The sequence below is a fragment of the Silurus aristotelis genome (genome assembly GCF_946808225.1).
Source record: "Silurus aristotelis genome assembly, chromosome: 1".
NCBI classification, from domain to species: domain Eukaryota; kingdom Metazoa; phylum Chordata; class Actinopteri; order Siluriformes; family Siluridae; genus Silurus; species Silurus aristotelis.
In genome coordinates, this window is record NC_139574.1 from 20,052,234 (window position 1) to 20,077,598 (window position 25,365).

Consider the following 25,365-nt stretch of genomic DNA (forward strand, 5'->3'; position numbering starts at 1 on the left):
CTCAACTCATGAATGTAAGGTAACTAGACACATACTAATACCAATAGTCATTCTAATAGGAATATTAAGAAATTAGACTCTCTGGACTTGTAGGCATGTGCTGACATAACATTTTCATATCTATCTATTTGAGTCAGTCCTTTTTTACTCCTAATTATTTATTAAAGTTTATAATATTTATCTTCACCAAAATAAAAAAAAAGTTGTTGTTTTTTATTTTATATTTTAAATATAAAATAAATATAAATTTATATATATATATATATAAAAATCCTAGTACACTTCTTTAAATTTAGGTGAAGATAAATATTACAAAGTATTGACTTCACTAGGAAGGATACGTTTGGTGATGCCTTCAAATTCGATCAAAATAAAGTAAAGAGACAGCTGCAGACAGCTGTGTCATGGAACATCCTTGATCTCCAGACTGCATCCCAATAATGCAGCAGAGGTTTAACGTAGGGGCAGCACCAATATTTTGAGATCTTCATGATAACCACAAAATGATTATAAAACATGGTACATACTCTGACAAATTAACGGCACATGCCTTCACTCATGCTTTCATTCAGGTCAGTGCACAGTTAGACATGATTCAGCAAATCACATCATCACCTTTTAAAAGGTGCCCTGCAGTCCACACTGCTTACTGGCAAAATGGCTCAGACAAACAGACAATCATATATACAAGAGAACAGATACATGGGACACACAACACAGGGACCCACAGGTCAGAGAAAGGGGTCACATTTCTTTTTGTCCTTGCCCCACTGGACTTTAGGGGCCACTCTAATCCTAACACGCCACCGTTAAGCCTAACCTAGAAAAAAATCTGGTTGGGGCTGACTGTCATGTACCCAAGGTAACGTCATGTCCAAACACCTCTTCCCACAGTTTTCTGGGGGCTGGCAAGCCATGGGCAGGGGAGCCTCTCTACAGTGTAGGGTTAGTCGCTCAGTATGGACATGTTCATGCAGAGCAGCACAAAGTGTAAAGCCTAGTTCTTGTTTTTCAACCTGAAACCACATCTTCTGACACACACACATCATTACCCACAAGGTATCTTTAAAAAAATAATAAAAATACAAAATCAGAAATTTAAGATTTTATCCATTTATCTCATCTTAGTATTATAAGGAAAGTATAATTCCATATCATATCACAATGTTCAAAGGGTAATTTTTTTTCCAATATAGGTGGCCATTTTGCTCTCTCTGTCAGAATGTCTGTGGCTCATCATGTTGCCTTTTATATGGCAGGCAAAAACAGCACTCTACTCTCTTGCATGATAACCTCTGTTCTAGAGCTTGTCAGTTAGCTACCTTTCAAATGCAGAAAATGTATTACGACTGCAGCATTATAAGGATTAACAATGAATGGAATAGACAGCCGTATACTGTAATGCTATACCTACTGTATCTATGCTAGTGAAATTTTGTAGAAGTATGAATGAGGCACTTAGATTTGCAAATTATCCAATTATCCAATGCACTTTTGATTCATAACTTTGCTAGCAGGGCTGCTTATAAGTGGATTTAAGTAGTCAATGCTATCTATTTAAATTATTTGATTACCAAAAAAGGAAGACATTGCAAATATATTTATTGAAAATATGTTGTCTCCCTCGTGTGAAGACCTTATTCATTTCTAATTCTTGCTCTATAGGCAACACAAACTCATACTACAGCTTCTCGACATGCAATAAACACTAAATAGTGAATATAAAATTTCAAACAATCATAAGAAAGGAACAGAGGAGTTCCTGTTCTATGTTTTTGTTCTAGTGATCAAATGCAGTTCAAATGCACAGCATGCTGCTTAGACATCACACCCATTACTGCTTTATGATCTAGAATGTGACATCTCCCTAGTAAACAGACATTACGCTCTATAATAAAAGACAAAGACTTGCCATTTGTTTGTAAAGTAATAGCCAAACAAAATCACCACATTTAGTTTTAGATCAGGACCATTTTATTCCTTTTGCAGACTCACATTATGGCATCTGGTAATGGAAAAGATGTGGCATCAGGCTTCAGTCAGAAGAAACACAACCAAAGCTGACTTAGGCTTAAACACAGAGTGCTGTCTCTTGCTTTCCAGCAAACTATGGCACAGCTGTTAGACTTACCTGCTCCGGGCCTTAAGAAATACTGATAATGAGAAAGGAAACCATGCATATGATAGATGCACCTAGCTTCTGTATCCACATCCACTTCTTTTATCTCGCACAACCATCCCTCCATACCATGGACCAGCAACCAGTCTGCATTTAGCTACATGCACAGAGGCACCCATGCAGGGTTGTGGGCCTGACAAGAGCAATTTGAACCCCCAGCAAAAGAGTGGGACATGTGCTTAGGGTGAGCAGGCAGAGGCGTCTACCTTGCTGCATGAGAGCTCCAACTCCGAACCAGAAACTATTTAGCAGGGTGAAATTGTTTTCCACTACGTCCGAGTCGGGGTTGCACGGGTGGGGGTTATACCATTCGTAGGGGCTAAACCTGTGGCAATCAACAGAGAACAGATTTTTTTTTTTTAGTCAAAATGAATAAATAAAGTAATAAAGTCAAATACTTAGCAAACAAGGATCCTCCTAAAGAGATAAAGAAAGAGACACAGATTAGTATAAACACTGGCCTTTCACATGAACTGATTTTTAAAAATCAACTTTCAAGTATCTATCATGATCAGTGTGGTCAGGGTTTGGGTGGTTTAACTGTTAGACATATGACAGGTAAATTAATCGAATGTACTTTAGAGTACGTTAGAGTCACATGAACCAGCAACTCCAGTGCAGGAGCCCTAATTCAATGTGAATGCTAATATAAGCAGCCCATTCACTCTGACCACAATCCCTTCCTCTTCATTTCCCCTGAGAATTGTACACGTTGACGCATTCACATCGAAGGCAGCTGGCACTGTAATTTAATCGATGCCATCTGAATCACTATATCCACATGAAAATCAAATAATCCAGATAATCTTACAAGTTTATTAAAATGTGGCAGATCAAACGAGTCTGTCCCATCATCTCAGGACTCTACTCCCTCTCTCCCTCTCTCCCTCTGCTCCTCTCCACAGGAGAAAAAAAGATTTTCCATTTATTCATGTTAAACAAAAGTGACATTGCATTAGTAAAGGTTGATTGGGCTACAATTAAGCATCATGACCTGATTTGGTTTGTGCTGGAGTGCTAGAATTAGGGGGAATCTTGAGCCTGAGAGCAAGACAAGAGTAAGTAATCAAAAGCTCAAGAGTAAGCAATCAAGACCACATTCGGATGCAATGTCTGTTTTTTCTGTCATGGAAAATAGAAACACAAAGTTTATGTAAGAAATTCTACATAGCAGTCCTTCCAATGACATTTTTGCTGGAGGCCACTTAAATAGAGGTTGGTTATCTAACCACACCTTATTGCTCCTAATTATTGCCTCAAAAATATACTAACAGCATTTACTATCCAATAACACCATTTGTACCACAGTGTTTTGGAATTTAAGATTCTGACTGGTCAGATTACCAGTTGAGTACTTTTATATAACAGCAATTCAACATGAGTCCCAACAGTAATTAAAAAATATTTGAAAAGGTTTCTTTTAACCCGCATGTTAGAATGTTTTTAATTTTATATTAATAGATAATTTATAGACATTTAAAAAAAAAATGCATGGTAGACATTTTGTATAATAAACAACTAATAATGCATTTTTAAATAATACCTATTATTATTAATATTAGTATTGTTGTTATTGTTGTTGTCTCTTTTTCATTAATATGACAAGTAGCTGTTTCTTTTTTTTTTTTTTTTTGATTGTTGGTTTTTGTCAATTCTAACTAAGATAAAAAAAAAAGAGGTGCTGATGGGAGTCTGTTTATAACTGCTATAACAAAAATTTTAACTAACCTGTCTTAGATATTCAATAAAATTAATGTGAAAGTAACCTGCTAAAAAAATTACATGTTCTTCTTATTATATTTTAAATAATTAAATAAATAATTTGCTGGTATGAGCTGTCATAGGAAAATGGTCAAATTCATACCACCCTGTCTTTGATTATTTTCTTTTATTAGATCTGTTCATGTTTTATTCCTTACATAAGCACTTACACCTATTTATTTTTGATTGCCTTGCTACCTGACCCCCTGTTTGTAAATTGACACGTGGACATCCACATGATCCCGGATTTAAATTATATCATTCAGATTAAATGAAACTGTGTGCTTTGACAGTTCACAGCAGATTTGCTTGCTTGTCAACTTGCAAATGAATTGTGACCTTTCCAATATATCGGACTGCTACTCCCCCTGCAACCCTCACCCTCCCCTAAAATAAACAGAATAAATGAGTGAGGTTGTCATCTGCACATGGCCAGAGTACACCTTTGGAGCTGGATTTTAGCGATTTAACCTGCCCATAAAAAGAAGCCCATTTAGCTGTCACTCTGTTCCAATTACGCTGACCTTCTGTAATCTCAGGTCATCTGAGCCTCTGAGGGAAAAACTTTCAGCAAGGTCAATCTGAAGAGATAAGCCATGAATGAGGAAACATGTGCACAGCTGGGTGGTGACAATGCTAGGCATTTTTATCTATTTCCAAGAATAGGCTTGATCACACAGTTGTTCATGTTTGTGGCAGAAAAGGACAAGTGACACAAGCCTGTTGAAGAAAGTGAATATTAGAATACTCTTGCATTATATGTACTATAATCATTTCCTCCTTCTCAAGAAAGCTTCAATATTAATGTGCTGTATTTATACATTTTGAAAAGGATGACCTTGGTTCAAAGACTCAAGTAATCCACAGCAATCAATGTGCTAAAATAGCTTTCAAAGACTGACAGCTTGATATGCCTTGAACCTCTGGTAGCTTACTTTGCTTTTGTAGGATCAACGATTTAACAAACATAAAAACAGTCATTTTGCTTTAGCAATTTAAGTACCAGCTAAGAGGATGCATAAATGATGGCGATCTTAAAGAGGCTATGCATACAATGTAATTAGAAAGGATTAGTCAAGCTTTTCCTGGTATAGAGGAAATGTATTTATAATTTGGGGTGAATGGAGCTGTCCATATCAATTTATTCTTTATGGATATTATTTCAAATAATAAAGAGAAAATTCAAGGAGATCCCAAAACTGAGAAGAAAAGTCAATTCATTTTGGTTACATGCATTCCCTCTTGATAAATAACATTGAGCTGAAAAATACATTAATTTACTTCGATGAAAACTGTACAATGGATAATTGTCCTAATGATAGTGCTTGGCTCAGCCTGTATTAGCAGGTTAAAGTAGTTGAAGATAAGTGAATGGAGTTTATATGTGGCTATAACCCTGATACCTTGTGAAATGATACCAAATCCAACCACACAAGTATGGTTTTTAATAGCTAAAGGTGTAGTATAAATTATATCTATTAAAGGTGTTACACAGAAGCAGTATGAAATACCTCCAGGGGTAAAAATGCCAGCTTTTATATCAGTTCATCAACTTCACCTAAATCGCTTAAGATCATTTTAGTCTTTTAAACTTAATTAAAAATAAACTATCCATATTTGGTTGGATCTCTAATATATACATCCCTATTTACAGAGTACATTATATATGTATCTCAAATCACCATCTAATTTAACTTCAGCCATAATATCTTTACAAAGTAGTCACTACTTTTGGGGTAAAATGTTAATCTCCTGTTAGAATGTTCATTTGTGTTTCGGGTCCCCTGTGTTTTGTTCGGTTAAACCCCTTTTATTGCAACCTATTTTATAGTATATTCCACCTGAACATGAAGGAGATCTGATAAGGACCTGCAGCGGCTCAGCAGAGGACATTTCTCTTCCAGTCAGGCACACACTCTTTTGTTTCTTATGCTTGAGATGTTTGCACTGCAGCAACTGTAATAGCAAATTGAACCCAGTCGAGAACATAGTCAGATGAAACTGTTTGGCATTCCAGACTTTGTGTGCAGCTTCTTTCTAAATCGAACTACATTTTTCTGTATCCAGCTGAGTAGCTTTTATTAATGCATTACTCAATTTGGTGATGCAGCTGCCTTTGATGAGACTGACACATTATGCACAGTTTCTTTGGGGAGACAAATGTGAGAAGGGATGTGCAGCTTTTGACATAAGTACATATTGCCTTTGGTGCTCGTTCACAGTCTCAGCCTAATACTTCTTTGGGTTATAGGGGCAGGAGCGAGGGGGCTTATCGCTTTGATAAATTCATGTTAGACTTACTCATCTGTTTCATCCCCTGTGTCACAGAAACATAGAGGCAGAACTTTGTGAGAAATGGAAACGACAACAAGAGCACCAATAAAAGGAACTAGTTATACGATTTTCATACTGCACTCAAAAGGATACATGCTAAACACATTTTTAGGTTTATTTAAGCCTCATTATGTCACCCTGTGCATTCTTTCTCTCATGCATAGAGATTTACCTATTCTTTTTATCTCTCTCTCCCTCTCTCTCTCTCTCTCCCTCTTTCTCTCTGCCCCCCCCCCCCCCCCCCCCATTCACACAGACACACATACAACATATTTAAAGCTCATACACATAAAGCAGTAGTACATGCACACAAATAAATGTGTACACACAAACACATACAATAAATCCACATTCTTGTGATATCGCTTTGTGAAGGCTATAATGGTTTTTGTAGCTAGTTTAACATGCTTCTTACTAATGTGCCTAAGCTTGGCATTTCTCTCAAAACGACCGTTAAGCAATGTGGGAAAAAAAATTACCTGCTTTGACTTACCCAGCATAAACTTAAATCAGTAATTGTGATGGGTGCATATTCTGAACCAACTTAGATGACAGTTGTAGCTTGGAACTCTCATATGTGATCATATCGCCAGTAACATTTAGAAAAACACAAGTGCATTAACCATAAAACTCCTGGGCTAACTGAGCATGACCGGGCCATCCCAAAAGTTTTAGAGTCAACTTGAAGCTTTTTCATTTGGTTTTTCTCCACCATGTTTCAAATGATGACCACAGGCAAATCTTGAGAAATAGGTTTTGTGTGCTATATTAAACAGTGTTTTAGACATTCTTGGTTTTCTCTCATTATATAGATCTTGTAGATCTAATAGATTTCAGTGGTTCTAAGAAGCTCAAATTCATGTGTGTGTGTGTGTGTGTGTGTGTGTGTGTGTGTGTGTGTGTGTGTGTGTGTGTGTGTGTGTGTGTGTGTGTGTGTTTTAGATGCTATTCTATATTATTCTATAGTATATACAATATAATATATATATAAATTCTCAGGTATTATTTGAATTTAATAATGCTTCCTATATCTTTTATATGTATAATCGTAATAATAATAATAATAATAATAATAATAATAATTATTATTATTATTATTATTATTATTATTATTATTATTATTATTATTATTATTATTATTATTATTATATCTTCAAACTGCAAAAGTCTTTCAGTGTTATTTTATATAATCCAGAATTAAGTGTTTCTGTATTAAAAATAAGATTTATAGTGTCTCACAATTTAAATGTTAAATGTTTTAAAATGAATTGCACAGGTCAGTATTAGTTTTAATGGTCTTGCAAGTGTAACATGAAAATAACAATTCCCAATTCTCAGGGAATTATTTGCAGCACATGATTAGAGCTAATTAAGGCATCATTCGAGTTTCTAAAGCAGCTCACAAGGAATCATTATCAGCATGCAAAGAATTATAATCAATGATTTTCTTTTTAAATAAATGTGAGCTTCACAGAAAGTGTCACTAAATTTCCTTACGTCTGAGAATACATCCTATTAAAAGTTATATTAGATAAATGCTTCGAAGTAGTATTCCTGCTGATATACACTATATGAACAAAAGTTTGTGGACACATTTAATAACCCCCATTTTTTTGTGAAGGTGTTCCACAAGATTTTGGAGTGTGCTTGTGAAGAGTGGTTAATTCAGCCATAAGGGTAATGGTAAAGTCAAGTACTGAAATAGGGTGAGGAGGCCTGGTGTGCAGTCAGCATTCGAGTTTGTAAAAAAGGTGTTTAAAAGCATTGTAGTCAGAGCTCTTAATCAGGCCACTCAAAATCTTCCACTCTAAAAAATGTAAACTATATATTCATGGCACTGGCTTTGTGCACAGGGGCATTGTCAAGCTGGATCAGGTTCTCCTGGTCAGCCCGATCAGCTGGTTCTCTTAGTCCAAGTAAAAAGAACATTTTCTTGCTACGTGATGCAAAGACAGTCTACAGTATACAATGTGTGCTTCCAACTTTGTGTTTACAGTTTGGAGTCGAAAAACATATGCCTGGAAAAGTCAGGTGTCTCAATACTTTTGTCAATATATAGTCTAAATGCCTCTAGTGCCAAGCTGGGAATTAATGTTGGTTGGGTTGAAACATTATAACATAATGTAGGTTTGGTGTTGTTTCCTATAATGGCTTGGTAAAGTTAAAACGAATACATCTGCCAATTAACTGGCTTTTAATCTGTATCCAGTAATATATTTAACAGCATGCACAATCAAAAGAATGCCTACTTAATGCAGCCGAGTTCTTATCAGTAATTGTTGTCATAAGAATATCGTACCTTTTTAGGATACAAGCACAGAAACATGAGTGAAGATTATCAGCTTGAAATACACATGCATTCCAGTAATCACAAAGGACGTGGCCAAGGACATTTGAAGCAGAGTGTGGAAACATCCAAAGAGAAAAGCAAAAGCAAAAGCTGGAGACACTAGGAAACGGCGAAGGATGAGGGAGGTTGCCATTCACACCGGGAAATGCCAAAACACTCAAGATCACACCTACACTCAAGCGTTCCCATTCTCTCTCTCTCTCTCTCTCTCTCTCTCTCTCTCTCTCTCTCTCTCTCTCTCTACCTCTTGCATTCAGACACACTTTTTTATTGCACAATGTTTTCTTGTGTGATTTGTGCTATTGAGCTTTGGCTGCTAAGCATTACAAGCAACAGCTTGTTGTTATATATAGAATAAGAAAGTGGAGAAATCGTTTAACATCCCCCAGTGTACTGTCCAAAAAGGACTCGGCTCACTCACTGTCTCAGTCTGGGTCAGAGGAGTCACCTCTCTCTTTTGTGCTATTCACAGAAGCGGGATTTCTTCCTCTTGTGCTCTGCCAGTGGAGGCTCTTCCCTGAGGATTTGGCCGGTTCTTATAGTGCATATCAGTGTGAACATTGGAAGAATGTTCTTTCAGCATTTCAGCATTTTTCTTTCATCCCCAGCTAAGGGCAGTGAAGCTACATCTAAATTGAATTGAGTTTAAAGCATAGAAATGTAAAATGTTATAGAGATAGGGGAGATGCTTTAAGTCCTAGATTATTCTGTTAATGGAATGATCTTAAAATGTGGGGTTATGTCTGCATGTGTGGCTGAGATCAGCAGAACTGACATGTTACCTGGCTATGACAAACAGCACACAACTGACACCCAAGTAAGCCAGCAGAATATACATCCAGATGTCGGGGGAGAGAGGGTTGAGGAAGGAGAACACCCCGGGGTTGGTGCCGTTGGGCTTGCGGTACAGAATACTTATCCCCAGAGTCATGAATGGCTTAGAGAAATCGATGACTTTCTCCCGCACGTAGGTGATGGCTAGGGGAGCCACTGCAAGATCAGCTTTCTGTCAATACAAAAGACATGGTGGAAGAATGATAGGCAGTCCATCAGAGCAGGAGGAAGTATTTAGAGGCAATCAAATTAGGAAAACAGAACCTTTACACCCCACCAACTGTCCCACAGCACTTAAGTTGAAATTTAAAGCTCTCCTCCTTCCTGCTCGTCTTTTTTCTTTCTCATTTTTTACTCAAAGATTGATTTAGCAGCTACTGGCTCAGCAGTTAGTGAAGTGTTCGGCGTACAGCCATTTTGCAGGTTTAATTTTATTCCTAAGTGGTAAAACATACGGAACTCTCTGTTTTCATGAGTGAATAAATGAATGAATAAATATATAAATGGATGAATGAATGAATGAATGAATGAATGAATGAATGAATGAATGAATGAATGAATGAATGAATGAACGAATAAAAAACTAAATTTATAGATAGATAGATAGATAGATAGATAGATAGATAGATAGATAGATAGATAGATAGATAGATAGATAGATAGATAGATAGATAGATAGATAGATAGATAGATAGATAGATAGATAGATAGATAGATAGATAGATAGATAGATAATGTTTAATTAAAAAACATAAATAGAACTGCCATACACAACTCTATATAAATTGAGTTTAAAACAGCAGCACATTTCTTAAATTGGAACATTATTTTTTATTTTTTTCAAAATGAGGATCCATAATGACAATTATCATATTATCCTATAAGGATGATGTTTTCATAGGAGGTAAATTCATGCAAAGTGTAATCAGGTGTCCTGCTTCTTTCTTTTTTCCCTCCTACCTCTTGTTTTTCACTCACTCTTTTTGAAGGGATATTTTTAATATCCTACACTTCAGTGCATTTTCTTTTTCTCTGCAAATTGCAGACTGCAGACTGTTGGAAGCCTGTCTGGGCCAGTTAGAATCTGTCATGCTCTTATCTGGGGAGAGGAAGCACACAGGCAAGGAGCCCGCATCAACCCCTCCTAGAGTGTTAGTTATGACGTTTGACGTGCAGAGATGTGAAAAAAATGAAAAATAAATAAATAAATAAATAAACAAGAAATGGGAGAAATGATGTGAAGCTGATTATCAATTTTTTGGACTTTTAAGTTTTATAGTATAGATGGTTTTCATGGCAAGCAATAAGTATGTGATCAATAGATCAGCTGTCAAAATGAATTGTGCGAATGTTTGAAATACAGTGTGACCAGCAGAAAGACTGGTGTGTGTATTGGTAATGGAATCAGCTATTAGATACTGGCTGTGCAAAGACTGTTATTTTTTTCTCCCTGTGTAGAGCTCATTTTTATCTGGGTCTTCTTTTTGTGTGTGTGTGTGTGTGTGTGTGTGTGTGTGTGTGTGTGTGTGTGTGTGTGTGTGTGTGTGTGTGTGTGTGTAGCTCATTGGTAGAAATTCATGCCAGAAGCTTCACTTTGTATGCTGTCTGCAGACAGTGCTAGAATTTTCTCCCATTACTACATTCCACAGCTCCACTCATATTGCACATACAGTTCAGGCATAATCATTGAAGGCACCAGTATCAGCATTTCCTGCACAGTTACAACAGTCATGTGATGTGATAAGTCAATAAGTGTCTTGATATGTTAAAAAAAAGCATGAAACTCACATGGTCCATGAGCTCACGCACCAGGCCATTCCACTGGCCCGAGCTCTCCTCCTGAGCTCCGTACTTGCCGTCCTCGACCAGCCGCACTTCATAGACGAAGCCCAGGATGCTGGCGAGCTCCCGCAGCAAGTCGATGCAGTATCCCTCGAAACGATCGTTACCATGCAGAGGCTTGTCTGACTTCTTGAACATCACATAGGGCTCCTCCTGCGGAGTGAGAGGCAGTTCTGAGCTCTACTCACCATGTGAAAGAAGAGGCTGATATGTGTCTGACAGGGCTTTGAGGTATGTTTAATGAACTTACAATGGCTCAAGAGGAATGTAACCACACTGCTATTAAAGCAGATGAGTACACATACACACACAGTATATAAAAAAAAAAAACAGGAAACAGTGTCCATAATGAAAGATAATCCTCCCACTCTACCACTCACTTCACAGTGAGGACCAGAGGTACATCTTAGAGCCACTCTGTCCACTCTCACAGATGCTTTCAAAATAAGATAAGATGTGCTGATACTGTGGTGAATAGCACAGGATACAGATGGCTCCTTTTGTTAGGAATCAACAGCTGTCATCTCTTTCTCTTTCTCTATCTCTCTCTGTTTCTCTCTGTTTCTCTCTCTCTGTTTCTCTCTCTCTCTCTCTCTCTCTCTCTCTCTCTCTCTCTCTCTCTCTCTTCATTTGTATGATACCAAACAGTAAACATATTACCAGCTCTGACTAGAAAAATCACACCCATTTCACACAATTTCTACAAATGTATTATCACAGGAAAAACACAAACATGTAAGTTAATGTGACTTGTTTCCTGTAAGGAAAGAATTAAAAATGTATACACTTCAACCATTAGAGTGCAGGTCATGTATATATATATATATATATATATATATATATATATATATATATATATATATATATATATATATATAAAGGACTGCAGTGAATCCCACTGTCCTGGATTGCATTAGACATTTCCCAGTGAGACTGCAGGCATTTAGCTTACACTATCAGATGCCTCTGCAAGCAGTCCTTCACCCCCAGTGTGACGCTCCAGGGATGTGTGTCGTGCCAGTGGAACGTGTCAAACAAGAGATAAGCAGTCATCCGCACTCACCCCTCCCAGTTCCCACATATCCACAGCCAAGATAAACCAATGATGAGTAGTTATCTTAAAGCTGAACTTATTATTTACAAATATGAACGTGCAGCATCTCTCACTTCAGCTATCTGCTGTTGCACACAGCACGGTGAGATATCTTTTACTCAGATCATAAAGACCACAGATAAGCTGGTCATCTGAGCATCTTTTCTGGATGAAATGCTTATGATTAAAGCCAAACTGGAAGTCCAGCATGAATACATTGGTCTGTGTTCCAAGATTTACCGGCCTTTTATGAAGCAATCACATAGTAATGTGATTTCATATCGCAAAACAAGCAGTTAGAATTGAGCCTTTAGAAGCAAAACTGTCTTTTTTTTTGCCATTCAAAATTGTACCATAGAGCCACATACACTAAAAACAATTTCTGAGCTCATATGCTTTTACTGAAATTCAGAGTCATGATTTTATGTAATATGTATAATATATATCTATAAGACAAAATGTGAGACAGGTGATTTGAATGCTAATTTTGTTTTGTTTTCATTTGATTGTTAGTTTTTTTCTTAGTTTCCTTTATAATCCTCACAATGGGAAATTAGACTAGAGTTTTTTAGTTACAGTTATTGTTCCGGAACATGAAAACAAGTTAGAAAACATTTTCCCCCCACTAAAACCTCACTGTGTCGTTGATTATATTTTTGTCTATGCAAAGCAACAATACAATATTAATAAGATTAGTACTAATCTGAGATAAGGTAAAGAATCTGACACACATCTTTGTGAATGAGCTTTTCCTATAACGTATTAAAATGTGCACGTTAATACATTAACAAAAAGCTACAGTCTATTTTTATTACAGTTTATTTCTATAAGTCGTTAAATTATTTATGGTTTATTCACTTCCAATTCATCATCAACTCTGTCATGTTCACTGTGACTGGATTTCTAACAATGTACACCTGTTCACAATCACACCTACACCTACAAATATGCACAGACTGAGCATTGAGTCAGTTGTGAAGTAACACTCAGTGTGTATTGAGCTGTCATTACCAAGTCATTTATTTACATGGTATTTGCTTGTTATATTTGATCTTACTGTTATTTCTCTATTTTGGATTTGGATTTGTCCACCAGCCTTTACAATAAACTCTAACTGCATTTGTATCCACTTCAGCTTATCATGACATGCACATATCAAGGTTATTTATTTCAGAGGTCACAATGCTACTAGGCTTGTTTGCAATATGCACCCAGGGCCTGTCTATTAAAGTGGTGGTAGTGTAAACCTCTTCCTTTATATGGCAGCTTTGTGTTAAGCTGAACATTAACTTCACTTGGGGACCTTTAAGGTGCAGTCGGAATGCCCTTTTGTTTATAAATGCTAGCTTCAGATTCCCTTGGGCATCTTGTCTCTAATACAGGAGCAGATATGATTTTCCATGTCCTGAAGCATTGTAAAATGTCCCCCTGTGCTCTGTGTGTCAAAAAGCTCTGTTTGCACACGTGTGTATTGCCATGGTAACAAAGCCGCAGTCGAGTGTGAGCGTCTCACGGCAGTGAGTGAGACGCACAGCAGCAATAAATCACTGCGGTCGAAGGGTTTTTTAAAAACATCATATAGTGACTCACTGTGTTTGGATGCTGCAGTTATAAAAATAAAAAAGGCGAACCATAAATGAGTCTTCTATTCATGATTTCAATTGCCAAGGTTGAACCCGAGTCAGATTCAGAAAGCCTACCTGTCAATGCAACAGGAATGAGTGGTGGGGGAAACATTCTCATTCAGAGCATTCAGAATGCTACATAGTGTTAAAACATGGAGGACACTTCACTGTGCAGTTGTAGTAAGCACTGAAAATATGACTGTAGATTGTCTCTCAATTGCCTCCTGAATAACTCAAACCATTCAGAAAGAATTTCAAACACCCAAGAGATCCAGGCTGAAATATTCTTTTTGAAATATCCATCTTTCTCATATTTATACTTGTACTGCAGGGATGTGTTTGTGAATTGTAAGCTGGCAGAAAGAATTGGACCCTGTGTGAATGCAGATATGGGTATTTACGTACCATCATAGACCAGATATGTGTCTGCATTTAATGTTTCAAAGAACAGAGGTTTCATATCAGCAGAATATCCAGCTTTTAAGTAGTTGCATACATTGCAAATCTGATTGCGAGTGTAGAGCTAAAAATAGGAAACGGGAGAGAAATATTACATTTTCAAGTATTCAAGAGTGCGAGAAGGACCTTCACAAAACTTGCCATTTTTCAAGCTATTTCTACATTTTAGCCTGCAGCTAGTATCCATTAGAAACATTATACATGGTTTTTGTAAAAAAAGATATTCTCGCAAGTTTAGACCAGAAATGCAACGGAAATGAGAAGCTTACTTTACAACACTATAATACAAACCAACTAATATTTGATTCTTTGCTGATGGTCAATATGCTAACAGGTTGAACCTTGAAACCCTGGCCACTTTCGTAGGATAAAAAGTTCAGTGCATTGGATTATTTAGTTACAGGTCAATTAATTTCTGAGCATGGTATAGTTGTGCTGGTTTAAATATTTCAGAAACAGCTGATCTTGCGGATTTGTGGTGCAAACAAACAAATAAAAAATAAAAAACATTCAGTAAGCACCAATTCTGTGGATGGAAACATGTTGTTAAGCCAGTAAGGCCATATTGGTTCCTTTACTAACTAAGCAGTCTTAAAAACTGCTGTGGGCACATGTGGGAATGCACACAAGTGGACACTATGAACAAAACTATGCAGTTTTTTGGCAAGATTGGTTTAAAATGCTGTCTGGTCTCTTTTTTTAAGTGCACATATGTGCAGTAATTTTGCTTTTCAGACAAATTTGAATCTACACACACACACACACACACACACCTGTGCTTTGTTTGAGATTTTTGTACTAAAAATTTGGAATGCTCATGCTTCCCTTCTTTTCTCTTCTCTTTTTAAGTAAAAATCTGAATCCCAGTTTACACCCACACTGGGATATCCTCCAGATCCATGGAGACTCTGTTAGCAGCTTCTGAAAGTGAGTGGGAACAACTTAAAATTGACAAGACAAGACAGACAGACAGACAGACAGACAGACAGACAGACAGACAGACAGACAGACAGACAGACAGACAGACAGACAGACAGACAGACAGACAGACAGACAGACAGATAGATAGATAGATAGATAGATAGATAGATAGATAGATAGATAGATAGATAGATAGATAGATAGATAGATAGATGGATGGGTGGATGGGTGGATTTCTAAAACTACATACTTCTTTAACAAATACAAAATATTGCATGTTGTGTCTCCAAGTGATGATACTCAACAATTAACAAGAATAAGCCATTTGCTTGTAATTGCTGAGTTCTGTGTTCTGAGTATGATTGCATTTGGAGAATTGTAATACAAAATTATAATATACAAGACACTAAACACAGATTTATAAGATTTACATCAGATTTATCTTTATACTGATGCTTGAATTGTGGATCCCACTTCAGTTCCTGTGTTCATTGTTGTTATTGTGCCATGAGTAAATCAATTGATTTCAAGCTTATTATGCTCAGAATTACAGCTTACAAACTTTGGAAGACAAACTGTCTGTGATAAATTTTTTAATAAAACAGACTTAGTGGGTTATCTGGCTTTCTATAGATAGTGTGTGTGTTTTTTTTTTATTTTTACTTTAGGAAAACCCAATTTCTTCTTTTGCACTGTTTTTGGACCAAGACACGTCTAGAGAACCAAATTGTTTGCATTTACCTACAGCCTATAAAAAAACACTCTTAACAAAGGAGTGGAAGCTCTAGCACACTTGAGAGCATTAAAATTTTACGAAGAGGCTCACTTTTATCACTGAGTCCTCACCCATTTTACCTTTCACTCTTTACAATTCTCTCTCTTTTTCTCTTTTACGTATGTATAATATCTCAAACTTCAGACACCTTTCAAAAAAGCCAAGGATTTTGTGCTGCTTAATTCATTCTAATCAGTCACCTAAATAATGTGTTCAGGGTAAATAAGTCACCATATATTGGAAAGAACTTAAAAAGAATTTAAAAGAACTGTTTTGCTTGCTTAGGACATATGATGCAACTCTGGGGGAAAGGCGCAGGAAATAGACTGTGGGATCACACTATTGTTTTGTTGTGAAGTGTGCTCTCTAAAAAAACTCCTTCTCATCCTGATACCACATCACACCATGGAATATGCATCTAACTAACATTCACGTTTACATTATTTACATTTCTCTTCTTTGCATAAATGATGCTGAAAAATGGAACACAACATGGTTATCATTGGCTATGGCAGTGAATCTAAGACAGCAAAGCATAATGCTGAGTTATACCTTTATTACTTATACGTTTAGAAAGAACAGGTACAGGAAGCCTATTTAGGCCATATGCTGCTATGTAGCAATTAATTCTATTATTTTTAAAACCTTATATTTTATAGGACCTCATAGAATCCATAAAAAGCTGCAAGTGATGCAACAGTGCAGAAATTATGAAAAATAAAAAAATATATCAAATTCAATTATTTCCTATTTGGGGGAAAAGCTTGAACTATATTTTGATATTTACTAACCTCTCTCTTTAGTCAAGTGTAAAGAAAACAGGAGAGCTTCTAAATATTTCGTTCTTTCTTTCTTTCATCAATGTATAAACATACAGAATACCATACAATCCATTGTGTGTCAGTTGAATTAAATAAAGTGTAACTGCCTTAGATGCCTCATTAACATTCCTAAGCAGAGTGTTAACTAAAATAATTTTTTTGTAAGCATTTCTACTTTTACCGAAATTAGTTAGAAATGACGCACATACGATAACAGCATATAATGTGATAATGTGATTGTTACATTCTCAGAAGTTGTATTGTCACAAAATCCTGTTATTTCAGTTACGTAGAACAATAGAGCTATCTATAAAACATATTATAACCAACATTTGCAAGCAATTTCCTTTGTCAGAGAGACAATTATGTTTGCCCAAACCTGCATAGAAACAACAGTGGGATTGCCTACCCCACAAGGGGTACTTACATTGCTGCCTTCCAACTTGGCCCAAAAACAGGCACCTTAGCTGGAATCTGCCTTCTGGATAGTCATTTTCCTGAGAGTGTGCAAAAGCTTCCCAAAAAAAACAAGCTACTTACCTAGGAGGCTTTCCTCCATTCAAAACACACTGATCATACATTTTAACATTCCACATGACTCTATTGCTGCTTGTAATTCAATTCAAACAGACATTTTGCTCAATCAAAACATAATGCTATATTTACCAGTATTGTGGATACATATAGTGTTCTGTTGGTGAGCGAGTCTGTGACATTCGCCGTCTTTCCCTTCTGACTTTCAGTCATGTTCAGGCCACTTACAGGGTCCCATGTTCCAATCTGCACAAAAGAAATTACACCAAACATTAATAAGGTGACATCACTACAGCTTGGCTCATGTTGATATTAATTTCCCCTTGTTTATTATTTATCAAATTGACTATTATGGTACACAATTGAATTGCTCAGACTGGACCATTTACATCTCTTTAAGCTTAAGAAAAGTTGTGAAGGGTGTAAAAAATACTCCCAGCTGTGAAGTTGGGAACTGATTGATGGCAGCAAGCAACTAAACTGGGTGGTATATATTTAGGTGATTCTACATTGATATAAATGACATAATATAAATCTTGAATAAATTAGTTGGCTAACGTCCACATTGCCGAGTTTCTCAGCTGATACTCAATGTTTTAAACACATCTGAGTGCCAAGGTGTAGCGCATAAAAAAAGCCTATTCAATCATTTCAGCATTAACATTTGAAATGTGTTAGATCTAATACGGTTAGGGTTAGGGTTAGGGTTAGGGTTAGGGTTAGCAACAACAACCAAGAAGTTTCATTAGATCGGTTTTTGGTAAAAGTTGAAAAGAAAATAGATTCAAGTGTGTCAAAAACTGAAAGTGATTAAAAAAAAACGTAGTCTAAGTAAAGATAGTGAAAGCCTTTCTGACATCATAATGGAAGGGGATTCCCCTCCATAAATAAAGGTAAGTACATTTGGTAATATAATATAATCAGACTTAATGAGACTAAATATTGTGGCAATATTGAGTAATGCTTTGCAGAAAAGAATCTCTATGTTACAAGCCTGATTACAACAACTGCAAATGCTGAGCAACAGTATAATATGGAGAAATACTGGTGATTTAAACAGCACTCATGGACTGATATTTTTTGCTATATTATATTTAGTTTTAGCTCTGAGCTTTTCAGTGCAGAGAAAAGTCAAACCAATATGTCTACAGGAAATATTGGCTAATGCAAACGTGTCCAAAGACAGACAGACAGACAGACAGACAGACAGACAGACAGACAGACAGACAGACAGACAGACAGACAGACAGACAGACAGACAGACAGACAGAGGGAACCACACTGCGTTCTCTCTTATGGCTGGCACAATTAATCCTGAAGATGCACTTGAGGGTTGTACACTCCACAGAGAGAGAGAGCACAGATGGGCCACACACTCTCACCAATTCGAAAACAAAGTGCTTCAGATGTCTTCAGAAAATGTCTAAGCTGTAGTTTGTAATTGCAAATCAACTCTTTAATTCAGGTTTTATGACACTGGAGGGCTTCTGAAGCTCTTTTATTAATCGAGTAAATTATTCATGGAGGTGCCGAGACATGCGCCAGCGAGATGGGAGGTCACATGCAGCTGAGAGGGAAACTCTTGTCAGACTGTGAGTGTGGGTATGTATATGTGTGTGCAAATGTGTACTCTGCGCTTCTACAAATGATGTTCAGGTTAAACCCTGTTGTACACAGTTTACCTTTTCCAGTCCATCCTCCTTCAGGCTGATCACATCCAGATCGAAATCTGTCCTTAAGCCATTGGTTTTGTTGAAATCTATCCGTCCGGTCAAGCCATCCCAGTGGGACTGCTGGTGTGAGAGAAATATTCATCATCACCAGGCAGCACCAGCTAAAAAGACTCCATCCCGCTTTGGCAAAAACTTAAGAAATTCATAATTCATTGAAACACACAGCTCACCTTCAAGCAGGCCGCAAAAGCAGAAACCGCTCTCAGTCACACAGAGATCAAGCGCAATAAAAAAAGATACATTTTAGGAGTGTTTTTCTAGTACTTTCTAGGACTGAGTGTTGGATTATTTTTTTAAATAAAAAGAGCCCTAGAAGCAGATAAGAGATCAATTTTGTTCATAATGCATTTTAGTGTTCTTGTGAGAATTACAGCAATTTGAAATTCCAGGGTTTTTTGCTCTATCATGCTGATAGACTGTTTTTTGAAATGATTGTTTCATTGCTTTGCTGTTTTTACAAATATTTGTACAACTGGTGTTAGGTACCACATTTTGAATATATCATTCTCCAATTATCCAACTGTACAACATTTTCAAGTGGGCAAAGTCTTTATTTAAGAGAAGATTTGAAATTGTATCAGAATTCATGGTATAGTGGTGGTGTATTCTTGAAGTTTTGTTGATCCTATTATAGAAAGGTGGTGAAGGAAAAACTGTTTATATCTGTTGTAATCTAATGACACCAGAAAATTAACTTGTCTTGTCTTTTTTTTATCCCGAAAATGCATGTCACTTATTAATATGTGCCAAATCAAACTAAGATGGCACTCATATACATGCATGTTCTGTTGTGTTGTATTGCCTAGCAGTGTTTCATTTGAAAACGATGTAGAGCTAGCCAGCTTACTATAGATCCTCATATAGGTCTCATAAAAGATCCACTACGATTTGCTATGTAAATCTAAAATATGTACTGCATAAACCCCAAAAACGCAGATGAAGGCAACAGCCATATAAAGGGAAGATTTTCTGTTTGTTTGTTTTTTTAAACCAAGGTTACATCATCTGCTTGCAACCGCTCTCAACCCGAATTCTTCAGTTTCCATAATACATTATCATAATACCAGAATTAAATGTGAATTTAGAGTTCAGGTGTGCAGAGCTATAAAGCAGTACTTTTCAGGGCTTAGCTCCTGCATACTGTTCATAGCTATGCTTCTAGTTCAAGCACAAAAGAACTGAAAAGAGGCCAGAAGAGCTGAGAGCACACCAGGGTTAGGCCCAAGAGGGGAGATTTGAACTGATCTGCAGCAGTGCTTTGTGTTTTAATGTGTTAGAATCCAATGCAGTATAGTGGTCTAAGCCAACCTGTGATATCATGCAGGGAAAGCCCAGGGTCTTAGCCAGTCTAAATATAAACTGCAGAATCAAGCACTGACAGTCAGGTTTCTTATTAGGCAAACTCGTGTGCAAGAATACATTTGGACAATTAAAATTTATTTGCAGATGGAGAGATGTCTTAAAGAGCATCGGGTAAAGTCCCACAGTCAACGGACACAAATCCTCAAGTCATTGTTCTAAATGCAGTGGATTACCTCTTTGATGAGCGTCATGAAGCGGTTACCAAATCGCCAGGGTTTGTGCCGGTTACACTGGAGAGAGCTGACTGTGATCTGCGAAGACTGCTGCACCGCTACGGCCACCACATGCACTGCATCATACATCAGTGCTGCATCCGTCTAGAAGCACAAAACACACAAACACAACCATATCACACCAATATCAGTTCTCTTTTGTAGAATACAACTAGTACTTCCCATGTTAATTGAGGTGGTAACAAAATGAAGTCACTGTCATTGGCTCCAAGGGAAATAATGACATTAGCAGATTGGCAAGAGCTGTAGGTGTGAGTATCTGACAGTTTAATGTCAGACATGCTTGTATTTCACAGGACAAAAAAGGGGGGGAAAATCTAATTAGTGTTTGTCTCAGATGATTGGAAAGCAATCACCACAGCTCTCAACATTTGTTGGTATGGAAATCATGCCTAGGGGTGTGTCAGAAATCACTATCCTGTTGAATAAATCATGGCCGAACCTGTCATTTCCAGCTTTTTCTCTCTGATTGTCTGCCCGCAAGCATTAGGACTAAAGACAGCTCTGCTGCAATAATATGGGAGAATCACTTGGGGGATGTTTCCGTGTTTGTGCTGATATCAATCAAAGAACAATCAGGATGGCTGAGGATATATTGGCTGAAAGCTCATCAGTTATGAGCAGCCCCATTATTAGAGTAAACTGCTTTCTCTTACCTAAAGCACATCTGAACCTGGGCATCCATAAAGCACTAACTTTAACTGCCCCCAAATAAGAATCCAGCAACAAATCAAGTCAAAGAGTACACAGATGATAATCTGTATTATAAGAATATCTTTCATTATGCACACTGCACAATAAGATGTAAACACCGATAGAACAGGTTAGTTAAACATAGTCACTATGAAAGAGTTTCACATCATGAAAGCAGTGTTTGACATGGGTACTGAGTGTGGACGTGTTGTGAGATATTACAGGTATTTCATCTATTGAAATGGGTCTGAAGGTCCCTTCACACTAAGCGTGCTGGGTGAACAGGCTGTAAAGAGATGTGATATTAATAATCTGCCTGTGAGATTGTGTTGATGAAAGAGAGCAGATGTAAAAGTGCTGTGAGGTTGAAGGATCACCTATGGACTCCTAAAGCAGGGCCTGAAGGAAGAGTTCTGAACAATCACTGTTCAGAAGGACTAAAGCTGAGTACAGTGTATGAATGCGAATGTTAGTGTGAAAGGGCTCTCACTAATGCAAACTGCAGCGTTTTATATATTTGTTTGCAATGCCAAGCTTCTCAGTCAATCAGAGTAAGATTGGACTGTAAAGTGGCAGCCACTAGTCTGAGAAAAAATCTGTGATAATCTAAGACAATGTCAGAGGCCATGATGTTACTCTACACTTTATTCATCCAAACCCTCATCTAACCCTCCATAACCATCACGCCAAAGGGTCCCTGGGGAGACGTGTATGTTAGCCTGTCAGAAGAGACGGCACTAGCTCTCATAGGCATTGCTGCCCATCTGCAGAAAGCACACGTCACACTCAGTCACAGCAAAAAGTCGATGAGCGCCGCACGCACATCATGAATAATAAATAAGTAATAACACCAGAGGAGCAGGAGACAAGGCCTCCTACTGAATACCGAGTGAACACCGTCACTCTCTCCTCAGTGACTTCTACTAGCGTAAAAAACAGTGGCGTATCATCAAAGCCTTTGTGGTGAATACACTCTCTTCTGGGAGGCAAGCCTTGTTGTGTGTTCAACATTTGTTGAATATATTTCATAATGTCTTTAAAACATATAAACACACAGACAGAATAGCAGGCCAAAAGGCAGACAGAGGCATAGAGCTGCATTGATCACTGGGGACCACTAGCAGGGAGTGGGTTGAAAGTCCATCCCCTGCATTTTAAAAATATCTTAGCATTTTTTTTTAAATTGTGCAACATATTATTGCAGCTTCAGGGGTGGGTTTAAACTGTCATAAAGACAAACTAGCACAAAATGTCTATACCTATGTATGTATATTTATTCCTGAAAATAACCATGAACCACAACAAAATAACATACATGTGGCTTAGCACTTGCTATTTCCGTACAAGAAAAGCAGCTAATGCAGTGATGGACAGTCACAAAGTAAATGCAATTTGTTATTGTACTTAAGTAGCTATTTCACGTATCTGTACTTTAAGTATTTCCATTCCAGGAGACTTTTACTTTAACTTCACTACATTTCAAAGTCAAATATCACTTTTTGCTCAACTACATTTTGCATAATCGGTTGCTTTTCTTTTTATTTCTAAATGAATAAAATCTTAACTGGTCCAACATGCAGCAAGCCAACAATCAGTGTTGAGTGTGGGCTCTATTCTAAACTTGTTTTGATTGCTGCTTGGTGTATCTACTTATCACCAACATACAGTTCAGCATCGGTTCAACAGCAAGCAGAACATTCTGAGAGGAATAAATGATGGGAGAATCTCCTGACTCTAACTTGCAACAACACCAGTGGCCTTATTTGAGCTATTTCTTTGATGTAGTTGAAAAGAGGGTTTTGGGCTCACAATCATTTTAATTTTAATATTTTCACATAACCTGACTTGATAAAGCAAAGAGCTTTGTGAAAACAATATTCATTATACCCATAATAAATCATAGTATTTTTGATACTTAAGTACATTTAAATGCAAATACTTTTGTACTTTTACTCAAGACAAAGTTTAAAGGGAGAACTTTTACTTTTACTGAAGTAATATTTTACTGAGTATCTCTACTTTTACTCAAGAACATAGTTTATGCACTTCATCCAACATTGAGCTAATGTAAACCTTAGTTAGGATTGTCAGGTTTAAAATTGTTAAGTCTTTAACCAATTGTAAACTGATTTCACCTCACTGAGCCATAGTTAATTGAAGCAAGGCTTAAAAGCTTAGACAAAATTATAATATGTTCATTCACAAAGCCACAGTAAAGTCAGGTACTGATGTAGCAGGCCTGGGGTGCAGTCAGCATTCCAATTCATCCCAAAGGTGACGGTCTCTCAAAAGCCTATGTGAAGAATATCTTCATGGAGCTTGCATTGTGCAGAGGAGCACTGTCATGTTGAAACAGATTTGGGTCTCCTGGTTCAAGAAAAGGGAATGCTACTACATCGAAAGACATCCTATACAACTGTCTCTCATAATTTTTATGGTAATTCAGTTGTAAGAATATTTTTGTAAATATAATATATATATATATATATATATATATATATATATATATATATATATATATATATATATATATATATATATATATATATATATATATAATGTATATATATATATATATATATATGTGACAGAATAACTTGTTTAGTTTGGCAAGATAGGTGGTTCAGCTATTTAAAATTGCTCAGCTTAGCTTTATATAGTAAGGTTTATAATAGGTCTATATGTTTGTGTTTATATATTTGTTTGCTTATTTGTCATTGTTTGCCAGGCATAATTGGGATAAGTAGAATATCATATCATATTATCTTTATCGAAATACCATATGCATTGTCGTTGCTTTATCGTTAAATATTGAAAATCATATCGTCTCTCACATCACTTCTTTCATTGTAGCCTATGCTTGTAAATAAAGATAATTTAGAAAAAACAGAAAAAAAACTGTAGCACAATTAAGTCAATCAATAGCAATGACACTTGTGGTGATGGTGCACTGCTGTACAGATAGAGAAACAAAAAGAGTGAAGAGTGGAAAACAGAGAAAAGAGATCTTAGAGGATTCTGGCTGTACAAGCTGGTGTGTGCTGTTCATTTTCCCAGTGTAACGCTCAACAGAGCCCAACAGGCAGACTGGCAAGTGATTTAGCAACACCGCCACTTCAATCTATAAACATCTCATTAAAATCAATTATGTCACTCCTGAATGAAATTAAAGATAAATGTGTCAGCCAATGTAAGAATTACCTCTGCTGAGTTCCCATTTCTTTATGCCTTTTTACTTTTCGTGCTCGCCGAATTTTCCAGGCCGCTACGATAGATTTATTAAATCTCCCAGCTTCAGCTGGATTTAACACTATTATGAATTGTTAAAATGCTGGTGTTTGAAGTGGAGGATCCAGATTCCCCAGATTGTCAACTGCTGCATGAGGAGAGAGGAGTTGATAGATGATGATGGCACACACACACACACACACACACACACACACACACACACACACACACACACACACACACACACAACCTCTAACTACAGAATGATACACAAAGAACTATGACCCAAACAACTGTAGAATATGATTTAGGTGAAGCACTATAATTATTTGGTACACACTTTATAGATTTATATGCAGCTTAAAAAAGTCATGCTTAATACTCAGGTTAATTGTATAAAATGCACAACAGAAATATTGGCATTATTCCATGTATAAAGTGAATACTTGGTATTTTTTACCTTAAACATTTGTTTGTGTAATTTTTTTTACACAGAAAGCTTTAAAATAATACACTGTTTACTGCTAAACACAATTTTGAAATGCATCAGTAATAAATATATTGGCAGAACTGTGTACACGTGGCTCC

The 25,365-nt window shown here is 36.8% G+C and overlaps 1 protein-coding gene across 4 annotated transcripts in view; it reads right to left on the reverse strand.

Moving 5' to 3' along the window:
* Positions 1 to 25,365, reverse strand: part of grik2 (glutamate receptor, ionotropic, kainate 2) — a 132,145-nt gene that overhangs the window by 30,987 nt on the left and 75,793 nt on the right. For 2 of the 4 annotated variants that reach the window (XM_083551049.1, XM_083551051.1), the window contains exons 8-13: positions 20,797 to 20,940; positions 19,211 to 19,318; positions 17,661 to 17,774; positions 11,247 to 11,453; positions 9,407 to 9,630; positions 2,386 to 2,504 (exon numbers count right to left, since the gene is read on the reverse strand). In XM_083551049.1, the coding sequence (XP_083407175.1) occupies positions 2,386 to 2,504; positions 9,407 to 9,630; positions 11,247 to 11,453; positions 17,661 to 17,774; positions 19,211 to 19,318; positions 20,797 to 20,940 (916 nt within the window). Of the gene's footprint in view, positions 1 to 2,385; positions 2,505 to 9,406; positions 9,631 to 11,246; positions 11,454 to 17,660; positions 17,775 to 19,210; positions 19,322 to 20,796; positions 20,941 to 25,365 lie in introns of all 4 variants that reach the window. The other 2 variants (XM_083551048.1, XM_083551050.1) reach the window with 1 other exon arrangement.